The sequence below is a fragment of the Anguilla rostrata genome, chromosome 18, assembly GCF_018555375.3.
Source record: "Anguilla rostrata isolate EN2019 chromosome 18, ASM1855537v3, whole genome shotgun sequence".
Lineage (NCBI taxonomy): Eukaryota > Metazoa > Chordata > Actinopteri > Anguilliformes > Anguillidae > Anguilla > Anguilla rostrata.
The window spans coordinates 23,161,122-23,182,816 of record NC_057950.1 but is presented as its reverse complement, the minus strand read 5'-3'; the positions used below and the strand labels follow the sequence as shown (position 1 = coordinate 23,182,816).

Here is a 21,695-nt window from a genome sequence, read left to right as displayed (position 1 = left end):
GGTACAACGGCAGTGTCCTACCCTGGAATTGGGTCCTAACCTGTGACATTTAGGTTACAGAACCTGTTCTTTACCCATAATACTGCACTGCCGCCCTGCCATGCTGACCTGTCAATCCCCTGGACACTGTGCTCTCACTCTCTCTCGCTCTCTTTTTTACTGGCTATCTACCCCTCTTTATTTCATTTTCTACATCTCTCCCTCCCTGTTTTCTCCTCTACTTGTCTCTTTATCCCTTTATATGTCTTTTTATCCTACTTTCTCTCGCTGCTTCTCTCTCTCTCTCTCTCTCTCTCTCTCTCTCTTTCTCTCCCCATCTCTCTCTCTCCACCCTCCCCCTTCATCCCTCCCTGACCGGGGATGCAGCTGCCATGGCAACGGCTGAGTCACCGTCGGCAGAGATCTGCCTATCTCTGACGAGGTTGCCTCAGCGGCAGGCCCCGCCCACTCATCCCGCGCGCGGTGCAGACGCGACACTCCGGAGCCGACCAGGCGAGAGCATCGCACGCCGTACGCACCTCCGCCCGCCCACGCCGCAGGGGAGTCGAACCCGGGACCCGGGGGGATGGGCAACGTCCCCGCCGCGGTGAAGCACTGCCTGAGCTACGAGCAGCTGATCCAGGACTACCCGTGGCTGGCTCACAGGCTACAGGAGGCGCAGGTGAGCTGTGGCCCTCTGGACAGGCCGGAGAGAGGGAGGAGGGGAGGGAGAGGGGGAGGAGGGATGGAGGGGGGGAAGGGAGGGGCTTCAGCACCGTGTGCTAGCGGAGGGGGTGGGGGGGAGAGGCGCTGGCGGATGTGGGAGGGCCCTCTTACTGTAATGAGACACAACGCAGACCCCTGCCGCCTGTCTGACTCCTGCATGGCATTTTGAACATGAAAGCTCCGAGCGGGCTGTTTTTTGTGGGGGGGGCGGGGTGGAGGTGGGGGGGTGCTGTGTGTCAGTGGACTTTGATACGGCCCATGTACGCAGACGCGCGGAGAGAGAGACGCATCATTAGGCTGAATTATCGACAGTTAATCCGACAGGCTGCCCAAACATCGTGCCACTGGTGATTTGGGGGGTTCCCCACTGAGGCCCACCCGCTCTTCTTGTCTGCTTCTTCTCATACGGTGGGGGGCGGGAGTGGTGTGGTGGGGGGGGAGTGGAACTTATAGCCGGAACAGCCTGTCATTTCAGCGTCACTAATCTTTTCCCTCTCTCTTGATTTAGAGCTATTTCAACAAATAAAAATTCTAAACTTAGCGCAATCCCCAGGGACCATATATTATTGCTAGCCAACCGGATTTTTATTGCATCTCAAATGTACTGTAGACAGTTATTTTGACCTTTTCGAATTGCCTCTAGCGTTCACGGTTGATACGGGCTTTCACTGTGGCAGGAGAAGATATATTTCCGTGCAGATGGAAAATGATTAAATGGCCGTCTTGCACATCCTCGCTCATTGAGCTGCAGTGGCTGCAATGCCTATTCCCCTGTTTGTGCTGATAGGGTGTTACAACAAAGGGATGATTTAGAAAATAAATCAGTTCCATTTAGTCAGCATGTTTTATTTGTATGTTTTTTTGTGTGTGTATATTATTTGAAAGGGTTTTTCAGTGTATATTATTTGATGTGCTTTTTTCAGTGTTTTAATTTGACGTTTTTTTTCCAGTGTATTTTATGTGACCTGGTTCTTCCCTAAACTTTCAGAATGGACCTGTGCACAGATATCCAGAGTTTGTTAAAGTTGTTGAAGTTGGACCAAGAGATGGACTCCAAAATGAAAAGGTAAGGTACAACCACTGCTTTCATAACCGCTTTCAAGTGGTGATCTGGCTTTAATCTATAGATCTGTGCTGAGCTGTTTCATAATGATGTTTGGATGTTTGTTACTCACTGAGTGTGCATACTCTAATGATACCTTAAGAGAGCAGCTTGCATTACAACATAATGTTTCCAGAGCCAGTATATATGAGCAGGTTAATTATATTGCTTTTATTCACAATTACAGTAAATATCAGTTTTTATGTTGTACTGGAACGTTTTTTGGAGTACAGTCTTCACTGCACATAAACACTGTCCGGGCGTACACATATAAATACTCTAAAACTGAAATAACATCAAAATCCCCAGAAAGTTCAGTTCCTCTTTAAGAACAAAAGAAAAGTTTGGCGGTGAGAACAAATCATTTAGCCAAACTAGGGCTGAGCATTTTGCCTTCAGTCTGGTGTGTGTCCTAAGCCTGGTCTTTCAAGACCTTTCAACATTTCAACAGTATCTGCTCATGGCTTCTATTCCTGGTACGCTGTATGTATTTATAACTCTGTGTGGGATACGCTCTCTAGTGTCAGTGAAAAATGCACCTTTCAGACAGTTCCTCAGGCGCCTGCCTTTTGTCCTGCTGACAGAACTCAAAATTGTAAATGCTTTTGTCACCCATTATATGTATTTAAAAGTGCCTCATTTACCTCAACTGAAACACCACCCCCATATTCCTTTTGGAGAGAAGTGATGAGAACTTGAGATTTTATGATCTTATGTCGCATTGTCTTATTGTATAATGCTAATACTTCAATAATTTCATCACAGAATAATCCAGGCGTATTTTGTATTACTACCATGTTGGGCTATGCGGTTCACTTAAATGAATCACTGGGACATTAAATACAAAGATATAGGTATGTGTAGAGTAGGGGGTTTAGAGGGCATTTATTACAGTATAAATAGATGCTTACACAAAAAGGATGTTTGGCTGTACCAGAAAAAAACAGTATGCCAGAATATCAAAGTGTGACCTGGCCTCACAGTTCAAAGGTCACACGTTGAGTGGACTGTTTTTATTTGTGCACAACTATCACATGTGAACTTTGACCTGTGCACTGCAAGACAAGTGACCCACAGTGAGATTAGAAAAATATTTCCACAAAGACAAACAGGCAGGAGATAAGAGCACTGGGTCAACGTCTTCAAAACTCACAAAAAATAAATATATGCAAAGGTAACTGAGACGTGTTGATCTGTTTAATTATTTAACTTTTTTCCACAAGTCAGCATACGCATAATTATTTAAATTCTTCCTACTAGCATTCTACACCCCCTCCCCCCAATTATGGTAATTTCATTATGTGAAAAACAACACAAATCACCCAAATAAATTCATTCATTGATGTGTTTCTCCAGTACAACGGTATTTAAGTTCCAATGGGTTGAATTACATTGTGCAGTAAGAGGTGTTCATTTTGGCTAATATGTTTTTGAGCTGTACTCCGTGCCCATTTCACTGAATGATTTGCGGTTTTAAAGCATACAGTCAAATGTACTTATGCCACACCATCACATTTTTCACAATGGATACATTCATATATACATATATTTATATCCATACATACACTCACACATATATATATATATGCTTCATACATACTGTGCTAAAAAGAAAGGCTGAAAGCTAGAGGAGAAGCAAAGGCTCCGAAGGTAATGGCGACTGTCAGTCATTAGACTAAAGGTACGTGCAGGTTTTCCGTTAAACGTGCCCAAGAATCGAAGCTTTGTTCCCCGTTTAAACTGCCGAAGACAAAGACTTTCTTGTGATGCACGGAGCCTGCGGGTTCACGAAAATAGAATGAAATACTTGAATTTTTTTTTTTTTTCAATGATTACTTTCAACATGTGTTTCACATTTTTCCTTCAAGTACTGTATTGATGAAATGAACACAAACTGCCCTTGAAATATATAGGAAACATAACATGATTTTACCAGATGGCTCATATGTTATGTTTCATATGGGCAAGTCACAGCTTTATCATTCCCACATTCAAACTGTTGCAGTGTTTTTAAACCCCTAAATTGGTGGCGGTTAAGCTGCTGCAGATTTTGGGAAGTTTGAAACGCCGAGTTCAAAATCCTTTCAGAACGCCTTCTCAGTTCAATGAAACCTACCAGTGGGGTTTCGAAACACAAACAAAATTTTGCCCCGTGAGAGCAGAATACATGAAAAAAGGGATTGTGGTTTATATATTGACGAGTAATCAACATTTCTCAATAAAAAGGATAATGCGAGTTCCTGTTCTAGGCGTGTCATAGGACACTTTTGCTCTATATTGCCACACAAATTCTCTGAGGTGCACCCACCCCACGCCACACAGCCCGAGTGAGAAATTAGGCAGAAAGCGAGTGATTTATCAAGAACGCAAATAAAATACGGCTCATATCTGCATATCCACACATTTTCGATCTCCGGAGGGAAAAAATATCTTCGCAAACACTATATCAATTCGATTTTTTTTCTTATCCGACAGGAAATGGTCCCGACAGAAGTGAAAATCCAGCTGATAGACATGCTGTCGGAGACGGGTCTCTCCGTGATCGAGGCGACCGGCTTCGTGTCTTCAAAGTGGGTACCACAGGTAGTATTTCTGCTTTGTGCTCTGAGACACCACGCTGAGTGATTTGTGGCCCCGCCATTGTTCTCCCCCCAAAACTACAGAGAGCCCCGCTCCCCTAAAAAGCAAACTGCAGATGGCTACTGTCTTTTTGTTTTACACCCACAGATGTTTTTGGATACTCGGGCAAAGTCCCACAAAGGCCCTGTCCACCGTGCCTTATATTTTATTTGTCCCCAGTAAAACACTTACGTTTTTTTTTGTTTTTTTGGACAACGGATAGTATTCAGTCCCCTTGTGAGCAGCTCGGATGTTTTACAACCGAGATGCTGCAGGTTGAAGTCTTGGCTTTGTCGTTAGCCGCATACGATCCAGAGTCCACCACAGCCCAACACACTTGGCACAAGGCCTCGTATTGCCAATCCCTGGTTGCTCAGGTAACTGCAGTATTAGTTCTTCCAACAGATGCGCCAAGTCTCTACAGGCTGCCAGTTCATATTAATGAGAGATGTGGTTCTGCTCTGATCTGTGCTAGCTCTCCTGTTGTACTGCGTGGCCCATAGTGCTAATAATGCTCACTTATTTTATGCTGTGTACAGCTGCAACGGGGCCTTGTTTGGGTGCAGGAGGCACATCTGAATTTGGGAGAACAACGCTGGGAAATAATAATTCAAAAACGATATAATTTCTGCTTTTTTTCCCCTCTACTGCTACTAATCAGCAGGTTTATGTCAATGCTGAAGGGATAGAATTTGTATTTAAGTTAAAATGAGCAAAGAAAGAACTTGATTTAACAAACAAAAAAAAAACTGGATGGGATTTTTTTTTTTTCAAAAAGAAAGTAAAAGCATGTAATCTTTGTTTCTCTTATCTGCATCATTTTTCTAAAGATGGCTGACGCTGACGCGGTGTTCCGGGGGATAAACAGGTTACCTCAGGTGAAATACCCGGTTTTAACACCGAATCTGCGAGGCTTTGAGGCAGCCGTGAGTGATTCTCTCGTCTTCACCTTTCTATAAAACTCGGGATCTTGTGGTTACAACACGAATATTGATCAAGGCTCATTTCCATGTTGAATCCAATTTATTACAGTTTTCAACATTAACCTACAGCTCAATCACAATTAATATTTTAGCCATTGGCAAATAAGCAGTAGTAAGCAGACTGTCAGCAGAGCTAATTTACCTTTCATGTAAGCTTCAGATTAAAAAAGTACATAAAAACTCAAAACAAATGCAATAGAAAAGTAAATTTAAAAATTCAAAATGGCTACTTTGTGAAACCACCGTGATGAAACTGTTTGGTTTGTAGCTTACAGCTGGCCGCTGGATGAGCGTTGGTGTTTTAATGAGGAGGGGAGACCCGTTTCCTTACGGTCTGTTTCCTTGCGGTCTGCTCTGTTTTGTGGAAGGTTGCTGCTGGTGCTTCTGAAGTGGCTGTGTTTGCGTCGGCCTCAGAGACCTTCAGCCAGAAGAACATCAACTGCTCCGTGGCGGAGAGCATGGAGAGGTACGAGGAGGTCATCAGGGCGGCCAGGGAGGCGCAGATCAACGTCAGAGGGTTTGTATTGTGACAGTGTACACTGCCCTTCTGCATGGCTAGTATGAGAAAGGAAAAGCTTTACATACGCACACACACATACATACATATACACACATACTACTACTACTACTCCTACTAATAATAATAATAACATTTAGTGACACAGGGAATCACACTGAAACACTGTGGGTCTCTTTTTCAGTGGAACCCTGACTGCAAAAAAAGGTGTTTTAACAGTAGAAAGCTAAAGGTTACAAGAGAAAAAAAAAATATATATAAAAAAATCAATAATAAAAAAATGAAGTTAAAATAAAACAATAATAATAAAAATAATCGAATTCAATTCAGTCAGAGCATTTACATTGACAAGTAAACAGGTTCTTAATCAGGGTCCTGAATTGGCCCATGGTAATCAAAGAGTTCAGCTTTAATGTGCACTGTAACTCATTCCAGACAGGAGGAGCACCATCTAAATGCACTTTTACCCAGTTCAGAGTAGACCCGTGGCACCTGGAGAGTCAACCAGTCCTGAGAAGGAGTCTGATAGGCTCCAGCTCTTCAGCCAATCAGAGATGTAACATAAGGAGGTAGTGTTTGGAGAAGAGCTTTTATATAAAAACAGAAAACCAATGTGGATCCCTTTCCCTGAGACAGGGAGGGCCAGCCCACGTTATGATACAGCACGCAACAAAATGTACGATACCTATCTCCAGTGATGAAACAAAGGGCTGCCTGACACACAGAGTCTAAAGGCTTCAAGGTGGAAGCAGCCGTGTGTTTATATTACATCACCATAATCAAGCACTGGATGGAATATTGCCTCAACAACCCTCCTCCTACTGTCAAATGAGAAACAAGATCTATTTCTGTATAGGAAACCAAGTAGATTTTAAATTAATTTATCAATATGGGTCTTAAACACACACACACACATACCCAAGAACATCCATGCACACACATTTGCTTGTGCACACACACACACACACACAGACACACATGCATTTACACACACACACACATGCATATACACGTGCAGACAGCCACATACATAACTTTTTCTTAAGTTGTTAGTTTTAAACACATCAGTTCTCCCTTAACTGAGTCAGATATGTCAGCCTACTAGAGTTTTTTGAAAGTCTAATCTGTTCAGGAAAGTTGTGGTTTGTACTGCATGCCTATTACAGAAGCTGCATTGGTCAAACTCCTGCCTAGACCATTTCTCTTTCCTTCAAACAGTTTATGTGAAATTTCAATGCCGCAAAGCATGAGACTTACACTGTACATAAATTGTCTGAAATATCACTTCCCTGGTTTTACTTTATTTGTTATAACAGCATTGATATGTAATATTTTCATGGCATTTGTTTAATTTAAACAGAGTATTTGAAACTGCATATACAGACAGGTTTGAATTATTCCAGAAATTATAGGTAAATAAGCCGAGTTCCAGATGTTCATTGAATCTGGTACGTCGTACCCGATGCAACTCGAAGTCCAGATGTGCCTAAGAAAACACTGGTGGCTACGCTCTTTAATCTAAACGAACACAAGGCGGAATCGCCATGGCAACGCATCGCGCTTCACAGCCGCGTTCTGGAGAATTGTGACTAGACGTCAGTCGCCGGAGATGATTGAATGATGCTGCCGTTTCTGCGGCTCCGCTGAGACACCGTGGAAATTCCGGTAGCCAGCTGAAGTATCGTCTGACTGCCCGGAGCCCAAGAGAAACATTCGCTCCTCCTTCACTGGCTTGCGCGCTACTTCAGTCAGTAAGTGCATATAGAAAGGGCATACGAATTCACGCAGCTTATCCTCTTACATTGTTTCTCCTCAACAGTGTCGACAGTACCGGGGAAAAGAAATCATTGCGTCTGTGATTGATACGCTATACCAAAAGGGACAAAAAAAACACGCTGGCAACCCAGGAGACACGGCGAACTGGTGGATTGGCTTTCACATGGTCTTAATGTCAAAAAAAAAAAAAATGCGAAAATGAGTTTCTTAAAAAATAAAATAAAACATTTAACACGTATTTATATATATAAAAATAAAAAAACACTGCCCTGTAGTCCACCAAACAATGCGTTTTTTAAGGACAATTACCTTATGGATTTCTTTTTTTACACGGTCCAACTTTCCGCAAAGAACTTTTTCTCAGTTTAAAACCCATGGTGCTACTGTCAAATCTATTCTAAAGTATAAAATATCTATGTGTAGTATCTCTGGAGAGGAAATAAGCTTATAGTGACGGTTCAGTTCACTGCTGTCGACATCACTTACCACACTTAAAATTTAATCTTCCGAGCTGCCGTAGCCTCAAAACCCCAATTGCGGTAAAAAGATTAGCATTTGTACATCTGAAATAAGGACATGTTAAGAACATTTAAAATGCTATCTGGCTGACCTTAAATACCAGAATAGCAATTCCGGTTCCAAAACAAGAGTATTTGTGGCTTATTGAGGAGGTATTTTAGCCAGGGAGCCCGATTATCAGGCCATGATTAGATAGTGCTTACTGGTAGGTCTCTTCCTCACTGCAAAACCTCAGAACTATTTCCTCGTCTCATGCTGTGATAGAAAGACATTCACAGATGTATTTTTTTTTTCTTTGAGTAGGCTCCGTGTGTGTGCGCGCGCGCAAGTGTGTGTGTGTGTGTGTGTGTGCATGTGCGAGTTCAAGTTTGCGTGAGTGTGTGTGTGCGTGTGTGTGTGTTTTGGGATGGCAGGTATGCCTTCCGCCCAGTTATGGGCTGGCAAACCATACTCCATGCCTCTACGGAACCAAATGGTTGGCACTTTTCAGGGTTTCCCTCAGAAATAACTACAGTGACCACAGCGTTTTACTTCTTATAAACATTAACTTCTGTACCCACTGACCTCGTGTAAGGGCACAGGACATTCAAATACAACTTCACACAGCCACGCTGCTGCTCCTTCTTCCTCTTCTTCTTCCTCCTCCTCCTCACAGCATTGACAGTTATAAAACAAAGGAAACATCCATTGAATAAACGGAAACGCCTGTTACAATATACAGGAAATTAATTAATAAATTAATTATATTCAATACATGAATATAAATCAATATTCATCCTTTTACATGTGTGCATAAGTATATATGTAAAATAGCAAGTTTACAAAAGATTGCTAAACATCATGCGTTTTCATGTATACAGATATACATGTAGCTTTCAAATCTACAGTTCCATGTATGCTCACAGTATCCATGTATGCTCTGAAGAAGGTCATTTTGACCGAAAGCTCAGTTAATTAAACTAGATTTTCAATATACTCTGCCTTGTTACAACTGAAATTTCAGCAATGTGCTTCACAGTTAACAGGCCAGATACAGTGAGCTCCACAATGTTTGGGACGAAGACATATTTTTTTTCTTGATTTGGCATGGTACTCCACAATTTTAAATTTGTAAACAACAATTCACATGTAGTCAACGTGCACATTCTCAGCATTTATTTACAAGTATTTTCTTGCACTTTGGTTTCACTATGTAGGTTACAGCACTTTTTATGCATAGTTGTTTGATTGAAAAATATAAAATTGTTGAGTACACAGTCATTTCAAGAAAAAATATGCCTTTGTCCCAAACATTGCGGAGCTCACTGCATATGTAGTCGGTGCTAACGCTTTTTTAATGCTATATATATATATATATATATATATATATATAGCATTAAAACAAGTGTATGTATTCATTCATATATATATATTCATTGTATATATTGTATATATAAGTGTATATATTCATTCATATATATATTCATTTTTTTAAGGTATGTTTCCTGTGCTCTGGGATGCCCATATGAGGGAAATGTAGCACCTGCCAAAGTGACAGAGGTAAGGCTGTTTCAGCTGTTTATTTTCTCACGTATGAAAATGGCAAACTGTTTTTTTTTTTTTTTCTCCGGCCATTTTGGTCACAGCGTATCATTGTACGCGGCGCGGTGCGTTTTCACGACCGGGAAAGTTTGCTCAGTTCCACCCGGGCCCGAGCTGTGTCTACACGCGCCTCAGTTTACACAAGCCCGGATTGGCCCGCGTGTAGCCGGAGGTCTCTGCCTGTTTATGTTTCCAGAGAATGTTGTTTGGACGAAACGCTCTCTCTCTCTCTCTCTCTCTCTCTCTCTCTCACGCTCTCTCTCTCTCTCTCTCTCTCTCTCTCACCCTCCCTCTCTCTCTCTCTCTCTCTCTCTCTCTCCACGGTTAGGTGGCGAAGAAGCTGTACGGCCTGGGCTGTTATGAGGTCTCCCTGGGCGACACCATCGGCGTAGGAACGCCGGGCGCCATGGCGACGCTGCTGGAGAGCGTGCTGAAGGAGGTGCCCGGGCACGCCCTGGGCGTGCACTGCCACGATACCTACGGGCAGGCCCTGGCCAACATTCTCCTGGCGCTACAGGTAAGGGGGAGGGGCTTCTCACTGACTGCTCTGGGGTCTCCCTACAGCGAGTGTACCCCTCATACGCAAGGGGAGATTCGTTACCCATTTAAAATTGTAAAAAGGATCACAGAAGATATTTTGTGTTGAGTTCTGTTTGTATCATTGATCAATGGGTTATAATTATCAATGCATACAATAGTTTTCCTGGTTATTTTGTTAAAGCAGAAGGTCTTGGGATGTTCAACACCATGCCTTCCAGGGTGTTGGATACTATCTAGGAAGTAGGAAAAATGGCAGGTGAAGATGGGCTGATAAGATAATTGAATGCATTTAAGATCATGTTAGCTTACATGTGTAAAACTAGCAAGTGACCCAATGTCAGGGAAAAGACCTTATTCTTGTTGTTACAGTGTTCATTTGCCGACATTAGCATTGTGTGTCCATCCAGTGAAATTACAAAAACAATGAAGTCTCACATGGTGTGTGTGTGTGTGTGTTTGTACATGCATTCATGTATGTGTTTGTGTGTGGGTGTGAGTGTGTGTGTGTGTGTGTGTGTGCGTGTGTTTGTGCGTTCGTGTGAGTGTGCGTGTGTGTGAGTGTGTGCGCGTGTGCATGCGTGTTTGTGTGTGAGTGTATGTATGCGTGTGTATGTGTGCATGTGAGGGTGTGTGTGTGTGCATGAGAGTCTGTGTGTGCGTGTATGTGCGTGTGTGAGTGTGCGTGTGTATTTGTGCATGCATGCATGTGTGTGTGTGTGTGTGTGTGTGTGTGTGTGTGTGTGTGTGTGTATTTGTGCGTGATGTGTGTGTGTGTGTGGTTGTGTGTGTGTGTGAGAGTGTGTATAGGTGTGTGTGAGTGTGTATGTGTGTGTGTGCATGTGTGTGTGTGTGTGTGTGTGTGGGGTGCTGAGGTAACAGCCTGGGAGAGCAGTGCTTTTGCATTGCCGCACATGTTTACACTTCAAAATCAAATACTGTCTAATGGTCGGTTTCCAGGATGGCAAGTCGTATTCTTTACGACCTTCCTGCTGTGGACCCAAATGGGAGCATTTTGGGAAAGAACTGTGCACCCCCGAGGTTCAAGGCTGTGTACCTCCCCAGTCGCCACCCCCAGCCCCCCGCCCCCCACCCGCAGCGAAGCCCTGCTCTTTTTTAGCGCTAGTGGGGGCAACAGATGGATGAGGGTCGCCACAATGGCATAACAATTGGCATAAATATGTCTATTTCATATGACAGTCATACAGAGGGAGTGAAAAACAGAGTGACAGGGAAGTAGAGAGAGAGAGAGATAGACAAAGAGAGAGAGAGAGAGAGAGAGAGAGAGAGAGATTTTACAGACCTTGTAAACAGTTGCTTTGGCAGTACTATGCTGATGTGTGGTCATGCCAATAAAGTTTATCTGACAGAGAGAGCCCGCTGGCCCCTGGGAGATGTGGTCTTCCAGATCATCTGTCTCTAAACTGTCCTCTTTGCCTAGAGGGTGCCAGAAGTCCCGGGGGAAATCTCTGCTTTCACCTCCTTGTCATTTTTAAACAAACATGCCAAACGGATAAAGGAGACCCCCAGACATTTAGTGCTGCCTCTTCTTAAAACCCCATCTCTCTATCTCTCTTACATTCTGTTTGTCCTCTCCCTGAAACTCTTTCTTTCTTCATTTATCTGGCTGTCTTTTGCTCGCCCTTGTTTATTTTCCACAGGAGCACGGCTAGTAGCACAGCTCATTGCTGGATAATGGCTGGTTTCTGTTCGTGGCAAAGGCCACTGTCCCAGGGTCATCTGACTCATGTGTGGGCAGTCTCCCCCCCAGCTGCCTGCCTTTGCTGCAAACCACCCCCGTAGCAGGGTCTCCTATTTCAAAAGGCTTTTGAAGTGCTTCCTTAAATATACCTGTTTCGTATCAAAGCAGCATCGCGTTCGATTGTCATTTTGTCTTTCAGATCGTGCTTGTTTTTTAATCTGTGTTTCTGTTACTGCGGCAGGAAGTTTTCTCCGAGAGCCAAGTCAGAAATAAAAGTTGTTTTATTTTATTTTAATTTAAAAACCTATTTCTGACAGATTGGAATCCTCATACGGGATCCGTAGTATAATTTGTCACTGTATACTGAATTCCTTTCGCATGCATTTAAGGGGAACATTTTGGCTGCCCTCTCCCACCGTTTAATAATAAAAATACCTAGCCTTGGGGGGTGGTGGGGGGGGGAGGGCACCCCCGATTTGGGGCGCGTTTGACAGCGCTGTGCGGGGAACGGGAACGAGCAGCGTTTCTCCTGTGCGAATCGGCATAAAAAGCGGATTCATCACAGTTGCCCCGGGACCACGGAATGCAATAAGTTCAGCCTGACCGTTCGTCCTCCCCCATCTCCAAAAAAAAAAAAAACACAAAAAAAAAACAGGATGGAAATGAAAGATTTTTAGCGTGGCTTTTTCATTAGGCCCCGGCGGCGGTTCACACGTCCAGCTGTGAGCGAAATGAAGGCCGCCGCCCCCCCGCGGGCTCACCGTCCTCTCTGCTTTTGAGCCTGATGGAGACGTTCGATGGTCCGTCTGGCCTGCTTCGCGGGGCCTGCGTTTTTTTTGGGCCGCCTCTTTAGTGCTGTCGTGGACACACCTTTGGCAGTCCGCTCGACCGGGGCGGGGGGGGGGGGGGCTACTTTCATTTCGAGGGCCGGGCTTACAAGCGCCTGCCTAATCCGTCAAGCTTCTCCGTGCGAGCCGTTGCTGGTCGGCTCCTTCGCCGACGGAACGCGCCTGTTCGAAACTCTGAGCAGGGGAATTAACTTCAGCCCAAAATACCTCTGAAGCCACAACACAAACCAACACCGCGGTCAACACTGCATCTCACATCTGGAAAAAAATGCATCTTTTACAAGCCCGGGACGAGGTTTACGGGCAATAATCTGAGATTTTCTGGTAAATGCCAAAGACGGCGCTGTTTACGCAGAGGCATGGGTTTTGAGCCATAGATCTGCCTGGTATTCAGTGTGTGGGAAATGTGGCGCTCAGATGGACTGTGGGACAGCTCTCATGGAGATGCCAGGCCTCAGTGGGGGTGGGGGGGGGTGGGGTAGCTTGGTCCCTGTATGAGCCGACAGGAGAACAGTAGGGGGGGCATTCAGTGGTAGGAGGTGAAGTGGAGGGGCAACAGTGGGGGTGGGGAGGGGTGGTCCATATAGATAGAGGACGTCGACAGTGGACGGGGCATAAGGGGTAAGGGTGGGTGGAAGAGCAGTAGAATAAGCTTGTAAATGTATTGGTTAGAAAGCTAGCTTATGTTAGCTTGTGTTTAGCCTAGTTTATGCTACTGTGTGACTAGAAAGTAGCTAGCAAATGCAGTAGAGTGCAGTCACATGACGGCAAAGTCCACTGAACCGATACATAAAATGAACACATTTTAGTTTGACCTGACTTGTCTTTAAGAATGAAAGCTGTGTGTTTAAATTACCAGATTGCTCTAAATGTATGGCCAAAACTTCCACTGCAGTCAACAGCCTTTGAAACATAAATGAACCCATTATTTCACTCATTAGGGTAGAGTTGATATCGAGGTGGCTACAGGATACACAAGCTGAAATACATTTTATTACCTTATTTATATATACTGAAAATTAAAGAAAAGGAAAAATGAACAATTACTTTCCATTAATAGATGTGCATTTGCATTGAGCTATTTAGATTACATCACACAGAATTGCTACATTACTACATCCAGCATATTCTTACATCTTACATGCTTACAAGAGGGTTGTGTAATAATAATAATAATAATAATAATAATAATAATAATAATAATAATAATAACATTTCAGCCCACCAACTGTTGCTCAGAAACCTTAGCAAAACATTCGATATTTGAGTCATGCAACAATAGGTTGAGATATTTGTAGTTAGTTTCCGTAAACGAATCTTTGCCGAGACAAGAACCGCAGAACGCAGGCTTTAATTAGAGAACGTTTCCCAACAAAAAATCTGCGAACTCCCGTCGGATCCGCGCGGTGTGTCGGTGAAAGCGCTCGGAGCAGGACAGGATGTGGCCGCGCAGTCGGCTTCTTCCGGCCGACATACTGCATGCTTTTAATTACTCTCCTTTTGTCGTCTCGCAGACGAACGAGGGACGCCGCTTTCATGTTTGACCTTAAAAGAAGCGGAATTAGCCGGATTCTGCTCTCGTCTCGTCTCGTCGCGTTGATGTAAAAGTTCTGAAAAAGGATGGAAAGTGAAATCAGTTACAGCAAACCTGCAGCGATACCCAGCGCTGACTGACAGGTCGAGTGCGAGAGCGCGGCTGCAGCTTTCATTAAAAGCGCTTCTGGCGACACTAATGACATGACAGGTCACGGTTAACTCCCCGGTTTAATTGAAGGCGGGGCTTAGTGGCTCATTAGGCGAAGCCCCTGCTCTGGAGCACTGGCTCTGTGGCCTGTGTGTGTCACAGAAACTCGGCCCTGACCCGTTCTCCCAGACCCCCGCACCACGGCTATGGCCCAGTTTTACTCTAAAACTAACTTTACTAACGTGCCGCAAAAAGGCAGACGATGAATTTTTATGGCCTGGTTGATGCAGTTATAGGGAGACCCCCCTCCTTATGACCAAAGAGCCAGTGAAACAACTTCGGGAGAAAGATCCGGAACCTGGTTGGCCATGATGTCAAGTGTCCTGGTTGGAAGGTATAGGGTATGCTGAAGAGGGCCTGCATTTATCTTGGTCATGACCTCGAATGGGTATCTAATTCTCCCCAGAAAGAATAATACGATTCGTATAAGGGAGGGGGCACTACCTCTCCCCTCTCCAAGGCCCCCCTTCCAGTTTCTGCTCCCCACCTCTTCCACACAGGCTATGGGCAAGAGCAGCCCAAAAATGATAGTCATTTTCCGTTTCTTTGTGTTTTTTCTTTGTGCTGGGGGGAGGGTCCGCTCGGCGTTGGCACGGAGACGATCGCGGTGTTCGCAGCTTTTCTCCAAGCCTCCGGTCGCCCGCCAGCACACGGACGCCGCCATCGCGGCTGTCTTACCGCCCCGTCACCCCCCCCCCCCTTCTCCCGGGTTGCGGGGTCTTTACTTTGGAACCCGGACCATGGAGGCCATTCATGCAGCAGGGCGCTCCAGACCTCCAGTCCTCATCAGTGTAATTCACTTATGTATTTTTACTGCCTTCTCCTCTGCCACAAATACCGGGAAAAGATTGCGGTTTCGCCGCAGCAGGGGTGTTTATTTACTGCTGCTCGGAAAGAGCTTTTCCAGGTTCGGAAAAAAGCGTCAGGTCGAGGAGCGGCTCGCCGCCCGTCAGTGCCCCTCTGGCCAAATCCCGCGGTTTATTTAGAGAAACGTCAAAAGCTGATCCGGCGAAAAAGAGAAAAAAAGTGAAAGTAATTCTGCCGCGGGGCGTTCCAAGGGATACAAGCTCGCACTCATCGATGATGCGGTTACCGTGGCGAGCGCGGGGAGTCGTGGCCTCTGAGCACAGGCGGGCGATTAGATTAGAGCTCCCGCCCGTGGGCCTGGAACCTTCGGCCCCCTTTCTCATCATCGCTGACCGTTATTGATTCAATTCAATTCAACTCAAAGAGCTTTATTGGCATGAAAGCGATGAAACAATATTGCCTCAGCCATTGAGTTGATATGAATGAAATAAGATTTAACGTTTGATCGATTACAGTAGTGCGATTTGAAGATTTCATTTTAAAAGGTTAATGTTTGTTTACAGTTACCCAGACTCCCTTGCTCTGTGACACGCCAAGACGTTTCTTGCCATAAAATTTCCCTCATCCATGACAATTTTGAATTTTGCATTTTTATTTTTTCTTTATCAACCGCCTGTTTGTCACCTGGGATTCGCATCTGGATTCTTGTCTTCGCTCACCTGGCTGACCGCTGTCTGTCACGCGTTTGCTCTCTTTGTTCTCCGAGACCCCCTCGGGCCCGCCGCGGCGCTAGCTATGCTAGAATCGGCACGGTAGATTACCGCCTAATGTTTACACAACAAAAATGTCTGCCCGGTAGAATGTCCCACACTAGCTTTCTTTTTCTCTGCGAAAAGGCCAGGTCTGGAAACGTACCGCGCGGCGCTCGCCCGAGTGGATCACTCCTCGCTGCCAACACAAACAGCAATTACAGCCCCAGCTCCACGGCAATCGCACGAAACAGGCCCGGGTCCCCTTAAAAAGCCCTGCAATTAGGGCTGCGGTTCTGCGAGATAGGGGGAGCGGGGCGCAGTGATTGTTTCGGGCTGGGCCGGGGGGGGGGAAGGGGGGGTATGTAGGGGGGCTGGGAGCTGTCCCGATGCCGTCGTGGGGTCAGGACGCGGATAACGGCGTTAATTTCGCCTCTCTGCGGGATGCCTCCACATCTGTCTCGGAAGCTGGAAAACCTCTTTAATATTCTCCTGACAGCGGAAGGGTACATGTGGAAAACATTCTGATCTCTTAATCTGCGAACGCCCCCGAGAAAAAAGAGAGAGAGGGGGACTGCGTAATTCGCGACGGTGGAGACAAAAGATTCCAGAGGCTGCTGTAGACGGTCCTCCAGGGGGTACCCTGTGAGAGACATGTATCAATGAAAGAGCATAAACTATGAATACAAACACATGCTCTCAAAAACATCATTATTCGATGGTGACTATCCCTTCCAGAACTTTCTCAGAAAACAAGTTACAACATTGAGAGGTCTTTACATGTGAAACAAGCGTAAAAAAATAGGGTTTTAAGTTTCTCAAAAAACATTCAAAGAAATTTATAATACCTTTATATATAATTTTAACTTCCGCGTCCTAAAAATGTGAGTGAGCCTGTCGTTGTCTTTCAATATGGAGTGGCTTTTAGGAGTCAGCTGTCCAGAGTGGATCCTGCTCTGTATGGAACACTCCTGACACTCTCTCCCACCTCACAACACCACCCAAAAACACCAAACAAGCCACAGGGGAGCGCCCCCTGGTGTTCACTGCCAGTGCTGCTGGGCCAGTGTTTATAAGAAAGATTTGTAACAAAGGCCAGATTCATAACCAATGCAATCAGTCATTACAAAAGTCAAAGATTAATGCGTCTGTGGTTTTGTGCTGGGTCAAACACGTCCCTGACAAGTCAGATATACAGCAATTTCCATATTCGTATCATCTCTGTTGTAAATTGTTGAATGATATAAAGCAACAAAGAAAATATATAAAAAATGAAGGGAACAGAATATTGAACAAGAGGTGGTTATCCTCCACTCTCTGTCGATTCTGAATGGGCCAACAATAGCTGAGACTAGGGGGGAATGACCCACAGCGCTACATTAATTCTCGTATGGAGTCCAGACGCCTGTGGTGGGTCGTAAAAAGCATGCTCTCCCACAGAATGTACAAAATCCCGCAATCACTTCAGTTGCGGACATTGTTTCGAGCCAGCTCAAACCCAGGAATGTCAAACAGGACAAGAAAGACACCTTATCCGTGATTATTATTTCATATGCGACGGAGTGTTTGTACAAGGGGGAGAAGAAGACTGAGCCATTGTGTCCGGGGACTTTCGGAGGTAGCCTCAGTGCCATTAAAGCTGAGTTATTCCAAAGAACAGCATTTCAATTTCCCGATTCGCCTGGCCCACGTACAGAAACGCACCTTATGGAATTCATCTTTTAGATTTGGAACCCCAGACAAGTACCGCAGAGTGACGGGTAATACAAATACGGGTAATGTGTTCTTTTCTTTTTTTGCTTTTAAAACTACTGGACGGGAAATGATTCTGAGTCCGATTTCATTTTATTGTCCTCCCAGGGGGCAAATAGTTTCGCAGCTTTGCGTTGGACGCAGGCAGGAGGCGTGATCACCGTCAGGGTCACCTCTCCGTACCTCGTGTCTGAAAGATGGGTGATTTTTGCTGTAGCACTCTAAAAATAAAAATAAGCCCATCCTGCATTCTGTAATAAGGTGCATTGCCTCCCTGACAGTACAGTCATGTAGCAGGCCAAAATGGAGGGCTTGCTATGTGTCATTAGCGATGATGTTCACCTCGCACCGAAGGTCTGCGCTTTCCTGCGGAGAAAGAACAGTAGCAGTTAAAATACCCTGGACACAAACACCTGGCTAATACTGTGGTGAAGGAGAACGCCCTTGTTCTAAAAATAATTTCTTATCTTACCTTATCCCCCCTTACTCAGTAAGGGGGCGAGTAGGTCCCTCTTGACACAGGTTGCTGTTCACCCTAGCAACTGCACCTATAATTGTCTTTTAGGCCCATATCATCACTACTACATCCCATGTGAGTTTTGGAGAGAAGACAAGGACATGCTCTTTTCCGAAAGGTGTGAAGGCAGCGTCCTCTTCTTTTCGCCTTGCAGTCCACCAGCTGAGCTGCTCAGTGCGCTACACACGACTGGTGCAATGCAAACTGCAGGCCCCAGATAGCCTGACTATCCCTCACACAGTGAGACGAGGATGACCCCCTTGACTGAAACCCTCCTTGTCTGAGCTACGCTACGCCCAGCTGTGTGCTGCCCTGTGGGTCGGCTGGCTGTACCGGGCGCTTATATTATTACAGAGAGACTCCACACTTCCCTATTTCACACTCGCCAGAAAGGCTCCGCTACTGGAAATACTAAACATTACATTACAGGCATTTAGCAGATGCTCTTATTCAGAGAGACTTACACTACTTGTACATAGCATTTACATTGCATCTATTTATACAGCTGGATGTATACTGAAGCAATGCAGGTTAAGTACCTTGCTCAATGGTACCAACAGCAGTGTCCTACCTGGGAATCGAACCTGCGGTCTTGTAACCAGCTCCTTACCCATACCAGAAACTTATATCAATAACGTAAAAAATAAAGAAAACAGCCTTGAAACACCTGGATTCTGGGTATCAGCCCTACAGGGGCCTGGAGGTGGTACGGTGCAATGGAGTACAGTTGTCCTTTTCACACCGAATTTCAGATACATGTGAAAACACAAGCTCTTTGTTGCCAATGTTGTTGTTTTTTTTTAAAAAAAGAAAAAGGGAAAGAGGAAATTTGGTGGCGGGCACTTGTCAGATCTGTGAGCGGCGTAAGAATGATGGCGTTCCCCTGGTTCTCCGCATCGCAGGTCACAGCATGCGCACGCACAACAAAGGGGACCGGGAGGGAACCTGCATTCGCACGTGTGTTTTTAGTTTGGGGAGGGAGAAGGGGGGGGGGGGGGGGGGAAGGGGGTTTTGGGGACACTGATCCTGCTTCTCTCCCGCAGATGGGGATTTCCGTGGTGGATTCGTCAGTGGCGGGCCTGGGGGGCTGTCCGTACGCCCGGGGGGCCACAGGAAACGTGGCCACCGAGGACGTCCTGTACATGCTGCACGGCCTGGGGATTAACACGGTGACCGTCGCCCCGACGACAGAACACGTTTAGTCAAAACGGTGACTGTTACCCTGACAACAGACCATGTTTAGTTAAAACGGTGACAGTGACCCGTACTATGCACCAAAACAGACTTCTTTTAGTTAAAATGGTGACTGTCACCCTTACAGTTTGCCAAAACAGACCATGTTTAGTCAAAACGGTGACTGTCACCCTTACAACGTGCCAAAACAGACCACGGTTAGTTAAAACGGTGACTGTTACCCTGACAACAGAGCATGTTTAGTCAAAACGGTGATTGTGACCTGGTACAATGTGCCAAAACAGACCTCTTTTAGTTAAAAAACGGTGACTGTCACCACTATTATGTGCTAAATACAGACCTCCTTTTAAGTTAAACCTGTGAGCGCTGCTCTTTGAACATTCTCCTTTTCGGTCAAAACCGAGGCCTACTCTCTCTCGCAGCTTTAGGTGATGCTTCTAAGGGCTGCTGTAAAAGTTTGTCCCCAAGTACAATTCAGTCTGTGACTATGAACCCCCTATAAACCCCACTGACAGAATGCACTGCAAACCAAATGTCACCCCCCACACCCCACATCCCACACCAACCCATAACTCACCCAACTGTGTAGAGTCAGATGTAGGGTCACAGGGTACTTACACAGGAGGGTGCAGCCTGTAACAGTCTCTCTGTGGGCTTTGATCTAACAGCACCTTGGGTCCTACAACCGCTTTATTAAGTCTGTTGAGAATAAATACAATTGTTGCAAACATTCCTTTATCCCTCTCTTAATGACACTCATTAATAAGCAACTAGAGGTGGATAGATGAATGGATAGATAGAAGACAGATGGACTGAACGACTATAATATGAGATGGTGATTCCTGTATGTGTATGTTTATATTTAATGTTTACATTTGTAATGCATGAACTGTGAATGTGAAATGTGAAATGTCTTGTTGTTTTTTTATGCTGTAGGATTACTCTGATCCAAGACAAGTTTCTCCCTTGGGAGACAATGAAGTACACCTTAAAATCACCATCTGCATGATGTTTCTTTTGCAAGTGCTCTCCCTGCTGGTAACACGGTAGACCTGCTGTTCTCCTCTGTTCTCCTGCAGGGAGTGGATCTCTCCAAGGTGATGGACGCGGGGGACTTCATCTGCAAGGCTTTGAACCGCCAGACCGGCTCCAAGGTCGCCCGAGCCCACTGCCGACCCTAGCTCCCCATCCGGAGCCTCGTCTGTCCCTTTACGTGAAGCTAGCCAGTACTCTCAGTGATACTGTACGTATACGTAGTGTGCTCTCCTATCTCTATGCTGCAAAAAGAAAAAATTCCTCAGAGATTTCATACTTGTAAGACACTATGTGCACTTTAGTTATAATTTCTACTGAGGGAAAATTTAATGGTCATTGTCTTTCTGTTTTTCTGACCAAAAACCTTCACAGACATTTACCTATTTACAGTATATAAACTCTATGTGTATGTATTTATGCACTGCCACTGTGCAGGCTACTGTATATTAACTGAAGTTAATCTATATATGTGCGTACTATATAATACAAGTACTGTATGCATTCATGTACAGTAAGTGTGTCTGAATGAATGTATGAACTGATTGTGAGCTGGATATTGTATGTATGTCTGTGTGTGTGAATGAATGCATGGATGTTTTTACGAGTGCATATGTATGTCTATGTATGTAATGCTACCCTATTGAAGAATACATGCATTAATTTCATATGTATTATGTAATAACTGTGTTTTGAGTGCTGTGTGTATGTGTCGTATGCATGTACTGTCTGTGTGCGTACATACTGTGCCCTTCAAAAGTATGGTAATGGTGGAGTGGTACAAATGGTAAAATTTGTTATTTTCTTTCTGTATACTTAAGGCATTTGGATTTGACATCAAAAGATAAATATGAGACAAAAGTACGATCAGATTTTATTGATCAAAGAAACAAAGATTAACTGAAAGTGGCTACAGTTAATGCCAGGAAAGACATTTCCAAAGATACCAAGCATTTTGTGATGGCATCGGGTTGCAATTATTGAATTTAAAGGCTATAACTAAAATCTGAC

At 44.9% G+C, this 21,695-nt stretch overlaps 1 protein-coding gene across 3 annotated transcripts; it reads left to right on the top strand.

Moving 5' to 3' along the window:
- Window positions 1–357: 357 nt before the first annotated feature.
- Window positions 358–21,347, top strand: hmgcll1 (3-hydroxymethyl-3-methylglutaryl-CoA lyase like 1). Of its 3 annotated transcripts, none has more exons than XM_064317605.1 (9): window positions 358–661; window positions 1,694–1,771; window positions 4,283–4,390; window positions 5,257–5,352; window positions 5,778–5,926; window positions 9,697–9,760; window positions 10,131–10,319; window positions 19,502–19,668; window positions 20,732–20,852. In XM_064317605.1, exons 1-8 carry the CDS (start codon window positions 566–568, stop codon window positions 19,658–19,660), a joined length of 939 nt encoding a protein of 312 aa, XP_064173675.1. In that variant the 5' UTR covers window positions 358–565; the 3' UTR covers window positions 19,661–19,668; window positions 20,732–20,852. The 3 variants fall into 3 exon arrangements, with proteins under 3 accessions (XP_064173675.1, XP_064173674.1, XP_064173676.1); XM_064317604.1 differs by having other exon boundaries at window positions 374–661; window positions 19,502–19,627; window positions 20,732–21,347; XM_064317606.1 differs by lacking the exon at window positions 358–661 and having other exon boundaries at window positions 1,754–1,771; window positions 4,283–4,377; window positions 19,502–19,627; window positions 20,732–21,347.
- Window positions 21,348–21,695: the final 348 nt, after the last annotated feature.